Consider the following 5,716-nt stretch of genomic DNA (forward strand, 5'->3'; position numbering starts at 1 on the left):
TACAGAACACTAATTAAAATACAAAAATAATTTCACCTTTACATCCCATCAAAACATTTCCGAACTAGTCCTTTTGTCTTCTAATGAGAAACTCTAGATTTCCTTTCAAAAGGGCCTTGATAGACCCCGGATGGATTATCCGGCTTAAAAGACCCTATAAGTGAGAACATACATCATTTAAGATAACCTGAAGTACTGTGATCACGACCTCTATACCTTCCCCTCTGACTCCAAACAGCATTTACAGCCAAATATTGTTAAGATTTCACTTGATGCCAAATCCACCAATAAAACATAAGAAAGAGACATGGTAAAGGCCGTCGTGGCGTAATCCGTTTGTGTGCGTGTTTTGTGAGCCATCTTCTGTAAAGATTATAAACCAAAAACTATGTTAATAAAATATAAAGAACAACATCCGCGGAAATCTCTAATCCTCTTTAAGTTTGATTTCATTTCCACTAATAAAATATTGGCATCAGAGAAAAGGCCCATAACTGGAGATTTCCCCGGCTTGGCTTCCATTCCATCAGAATAAGATCAAACGAATCCTTGGAGGAGCTGTGTCATCAGTTCAGGACGTCTTCAGTGGCTAGAATTACAATTTTAGGTGAGAAAATTTACTGCCTTCCTTACATTTAGGAGGACAAAGTCAACCAAGCAGTAACCAATAATGAATTCCCAAAAACTGTATAAAAAGTAGGAAGATGAAGCAACTGAACAAGGAAGTCAATGGAAGCACCAAAACAGTCTGGTCCAAAACCCAACCTTCTCTTTGGCCTCCGGTGGGTCAATGGGTTCCTTAAAATTTGCTATCTCACTAAGCTCTTGAAACTCATCAACAAGATTTTGAAGCCTGGCAACAAACTCAATCAGAAGTGATGAAAAAGTTGCTAAGGACAAGGAACTGGCACTTTCATATACTTTTGATTCTTCGGCAAGGATGTCATCCCCAGCAAATGAGAGAAGACGTGGCCATGACACTGGTTTCTTAAGCACACTTTCAGAGGATATCCAATGCGGAATGGAGGGTTCTACACTCATGTTTGGATTCTGAACATCCAACGTTTCACTGAGGGAATTGATTACCAATCCTTTATTTTCATTGTCTTTGACATCGATGAAGTTCTGAGGATCGTCAAATTCCTTAGCCTGCCTTACACCTTCCCAGCTCTCTGAATTGACCAGAAGGTATGATTTTTGGTCAATCTTCGATTGCAACTCTTCTGCTGCTTCATGCACTTCAAGCAGTATGTCTTTGGGGCTTAGTTTTTCCATCTTTTCTACTTTGCTTCCAACCTCACGTAAAACTTTAGCTCCTTCAGTACAAACCCTCTGAAGTTCACTACTGAAAACGAGTCTCTTTTCTGGTGGTGCCTACAAGTACAGTGTCAAAACAGTTGATAACGTAATGGATAGCTCAAGAGAAAGATATTATATATTCTCAATGCCTAAAGTGCATTAACACATCATTAGCTACCAAAATGACAGGAAAAAAATAACTTAAACTTTCAGAACTGCTATGTTGGAATTGCAAATCTTCTTCACTTATCTTCTTGACGGACATATGAGCAATATGGATTCTTTCTAAAGGATATATAGAAAGATCAAAGTATACACTTTTTAAGCTAGAATTGGTCATTCATGAATAGTGTAACTGCCATCCCATGAACATATCACATATCTGGGAGCACTATAAATAATCAGGAGGAAATTACCCCTTGGGGGTGGTAGCATACATATCCCAGCTCTCCAACCCAGAACCTGACCCCAGCCCACATGCGGCATCAACTATTAGATCCACATCAAGTGCCTCCTCAATCTCTTCTATTTGACAACTTCAAACTTTACCTTACCAAACCACAGTGTTGGCCAAAAGACACACCTAATCTCACATCTGATTTGGCACCAACCTTTTCGGTGCAGATCCCCCCAGCAGAGTCGCAAGTAGTTGCTCGAGCACAGGTTTCCAATCGTGGCTTATGCTGAGTTTTCACAGTGATCAACAAGCTGAAGCCACAGCTAAAGGGGGAGAGAGGGATTTGTGGGTTTGGGTGGGAGGGTTGTGGTGTTGTGGAGGGTATTGTATGGCGGTGAGGATTCTATGTAACATTGGTTGATTCTGATATTGATTATGGATCTTCATACCCAGATTTAAAGGGTCAAACAAAATGAAAATATTGGCATCAACGATTACCACAAATTTTTAGCAGGAGACAGGTGTTAGATGCCCCCACTGAATTGCAACTATACAAAGCAGAGATCTTAGCAAGAACTCTTAACGACCTCTAGAATTTGAAGTTTAGCCAAATATTGTTCATAAAGATCTTAGCAAGAACTCTTAACGACTGTCTTACACCAACTCACTGCAGCAAAGGCATCAGCAACATCCTTGTCATAACTACTAATCATACTCTTCAAATCCTGGTTAATCTTTCACAATACAGATAAAGTAGTCAATTTTGAACTTTTCTATTCACTAAACCAGAATGAAAAAAAAAAACAAAAAATAAAATAAAATTGAGCATCTTCACTTTCTTGCAATTAAGATAAAGAAACTGAGTGATTTGAATGTTAAAATCTGTCAGGAGAAGCAAGAGAAGAAAATCATTTGGACCATCACATTCACACGCCCACAGTTTTATTGTTGCATTTACTATTACAAATCCATTGTCCCCAACTTGCTATTTAATAGCTTCCTACCAACTAAACTAATAAATCACAACCAATGAGCAATATATTTATTGAAGGAGAGGTTGTTTAGTTTATAATGAGTAGGGAATTCATCGTCTGCTCAGGAAATGGTATCCACACAACAGTTCGAAGCAATAACCTGGTTATGTCAAAAACAAATTGACACGTCTCTTAGCAAAGACATTGGTAAATGTCATCATAGATAGATATCGCTGTTCAAATCCTACCATAAGTCTCTCTTTTTTTTAGTACGTACATCCTACCATATGTCAAAAAGAAAAAAGAATGGCAAAAGACTGGTGTAACAGTAGGGGTCTGAGGATAAGTAAACCATTCAGCACCATGTTAAAACTCAAAATTTAGTATTTCAAGAAAAGAAATATGAAAGAATACTGAAAAGAAAGTAAGATTCAGGACGAATAATTTAACAACATTGCTTATTACTTTTGACAAGAGAAACATAGATCACATGGAAGAACTCAAAGACAAATTCAGTGTAAGATTAAAACTTTCCCAAATGCTAGTTCTGATTTGTGGCGTTATGAACTGTGCCCCACTCCAAAAGAGTGGAAAGAAAATTTGACATCCTGTGAAGTATAAGAACAGATAAAATGCTGCAAAAAAAATATCTTGAAAATCACAAGGGAGGGAATAGGTCTATTCACCTGTATTTCTGAAAGTATGCATCCATGCATTGCCATTACCATGAAAGCACAATGCCTCAGTGCACCACTTAATTTGACGTAGCTTCTCCAAGGATAATTAAAAGTTCTATAAGGGCCATGAGGCGGTTCCCATATTGCAAAGGCTAACTGAAACATTAATATTAAGCTAAAATCAAATAACTCCTACCTTTTTGGGTCTATTCAAGAGGAAAGGCAGAACAATTGTGAAATGAGCATACCAGAGATTCCTCTTGGCTTGAAGATTGTACAGCGGATCTATAGCCACTATACATTGGGTCATCATAAGCTTCGTATGTAAGAATTTTAGAGGGGATCCTCTCATATTCAATGCATTGCAAGTATCCACTAACACAGCCTAAACAGAATTTTGAAGTAATCAATTAAGCATGTCATTGCAGTCGACTACAAATAATAATAATAAAAAAAAATAAAAAATAAAAAAACTAAGGCATTTACGGAAAAGAACATCCGTTAAGGACACAACAGAATTTGATCCAACCTTCCAAAGAAGAAGCAACACCCTCGAAATTTTTCACCACCAATTTGTGCAGATCCTCCCCTGACCAGATGGGGTATAGACATATGTTTATAACCAAGCCTATACCAGCACCGATCCCAATAAGTATTAACCGATATAAAGCTGTTTGGAAAAATGAACTACTCCCAGAGACCAGTACAATACAGTATGTCAGCAAGAAGACCCGGAACCCATATTCATAGGACTTCATTGTTGGATGCAGTTTGGCATAACTTGCAGAAAATCCTAAATACCACCAAAATGTTAAGTGCCATTTTACAAAGGAATTGTCATAGAAAATGAAAAAATGAAGGTGGGAATCATATAGACGTTTCTCTCTATATATAGATTAGCATGAATCATGCACAAAGACTGACCTGCAATGAAAATACTAATTACTATAATAACTTCCTCAAAATCCCCAGCCCTCGTAGAAATTTCTGCAATGCCCAGAGCAAGCCCTCCGGCAGAAAATGTCCCCAAAGCACGGTTGAACCCTTTGTTAAGTGTAGCCCCTACAAACCCACAAGTAGAGTAAAAAAAAATTAACCTTTCGATTGAAGCACCTGAGAACAAACCGAAAATAAAACTTGGACAAATCCCTCAAACAGACGCACAACAAGAAGCACAAAAACCCAATATACAAAGACAAAACAAGACCAGTCTGATCCTCTTAGTTATAACTCTTAAGGAGATAAACACCATATGACCCGCTCGTTTTTGTTGGTATAACTCCAAAATTATTGGTTATAACATACACATGAATATGATCGAAGCTAATACCTACGCTGAACTCGAAGACCACGATGACGGTGAGAATTGCCCAGACGGAGTACTGGCTGACCTCCTGGAGCGGCTCTTTAAAGAAGATGACGAGTGACACGATGGCCAAGGCGAGCCCCATCTTCACGGCGAATAAGACCTTGCGATGATCGGACCGGCCCATCTCGTACAGCTTGGCCGAAGTCTCTCGCAGGCCGTACCAGAAGCTGGCGATTCCGTCGGAAAATATACGGAAGCACCGGCATTTGACTCCGTCGTCGCCGCCGTCCGAGCTGTTCAGGCCCAACTCGGAGTAGCCCTTCCGAAAGAGCAGCCTCTCCTTGCTCCTCTCGGCGAAACTGTGCCGAAGCGACCCGATTTTCGCTGCCATTCCTGCAAATCGTAAAGAACCCAAACAGCAATTAGAGAAGAAAAAATTAAGAGAAATTGAAATATTAAAGAGACAGAAAGAGAGTTCACCTTTAGAATAGGAAACTATCGAATAGACACGTTGCTTTCTGGTTAAAGAGTTGATATTTGATGTGAGAGAGGGAGGGAGAAGAAACGGTGCCGTTTGGTTCGTTCAGAGTCGGAATTTTTGAAAGGTCGTTGGGTGTGCGGTTGGGTGGGGCTTGAGAAACTGGGAACCGCGGAGAGCGAGTTTGGAGTCAGGACTCAGGAGTCAGGACTGGTCGTCTGGTAGGAGCGGGGTCAGATTGCGTTGTGAATCGTGATTTCCAGGTTCATATTCTCCGCATGTCACCAACCAGTCACAGAAATATAATAATTAATAGGTGAGGATAATCGTCGTCCTGATTTTTTTTTTTTTTTTTTTTTTAAAAATTTTTAAAATATTTTATTATATAGATTTAAATAATTATTATTTTTATATTAAATAATTATTATTTTATTAGATCGATATTTATCATTTTTAAAATAAATTAAAATATTATAAATAATACAACACTTATCAGGATCAAACTGAGAATATTAAAGATAACTAAATTCTTATGGTAATTCATAAGATGGGATTAAGTTACGCGCATAAATATATTTCTGG

General features: G+C 38.5%; 1 protein-coding gene across 3 annotated transcripts; it reads right to left on the bottom strand.

Annotated features, from left to right (window-relative positions):
• LOC133866400 (aluminum-activated malate transporter 4) lies at positions 1-5,400 on the bottom strand. Of its 3 annotated transcripts, none has more exons than XR_009899871.1 (8): positions 5,137-5,400; positions 4,678-5,049; positions 4,272-4,409; positions 3,877-4,140; positions 3,596-3,732; positions 3,357-3,503; positions 496-1,374; positions 1-363 (listed from the first exon to the last, which is right to left on the bottom strand). XR_009899871.1 is itself a non-coding variant. In XM_062302914.1 (8 exons), exons 2-8 carry the CDS (start codon positions 5,045-5,047, stop codon positions 727-729), a joined length of 1,620 nt encoding a protein of 539 aa, XP_062158898.1. In that variant the 5' UTR covers positions 5,048-5,049; positions 5,137-5,400; the 3' UTR covers positions 1-726. The 3 variants fall into 3 exon arrangements, 2 of the variants coding, with proteins under 2 accessions (XP_062158898.1, XP_062158897.1); XM_062302914.1 differs by having other exon boundaries at positions 1-1,374; positions 3,877-3,975; positions 4,060-4,140; XM_062302913.1 differs by having other exon boundaries at positions 1-1,374.
• Between the last annotated feature and the right edge of the window lie 316 nt (positions 5,401-5,716).

Source organism: Alnus glutinosa, chromosome 4, assembly GCF_958979055.1.
Source record: "Alnus glutinosa chromosome 4, dhAlnGlut1.1, whole genome shotgun sequence".
Classification (NCBI taxonomy): Eukaryota; Viridiplantae; Streptophyta; class Magnoliopsida; order Fagales; family Betulaceae; genus Alnus; species Alnus glutinosa.

Excerpts from the sequence above, each read along its gene's own strand:
- LOC133866400 (XM_062302913.1), bottom strand. The coding sequence starts at position 5,047 with ATGGCAGCGAAAATCGGGTCGCTTCGGCACAGTTTCGCCGAGAGGAGC. Across the intron at positions 4,410-4,677 it reads GGTCTTCGAGTTCAGCGTAG|GGGCTACACTTAACAAAGGG; the intron begins GTATTAGCTTCG and ends GTGGGTTTGTAG. Across the intron at positions 4,141-4,271 it reads AATTAGTATTTTCATTGCAG|GATTTTCTGCAAGTTATGCC; the intron begins GTCAGTCTTTGT and ends GGTGGTATTTAG.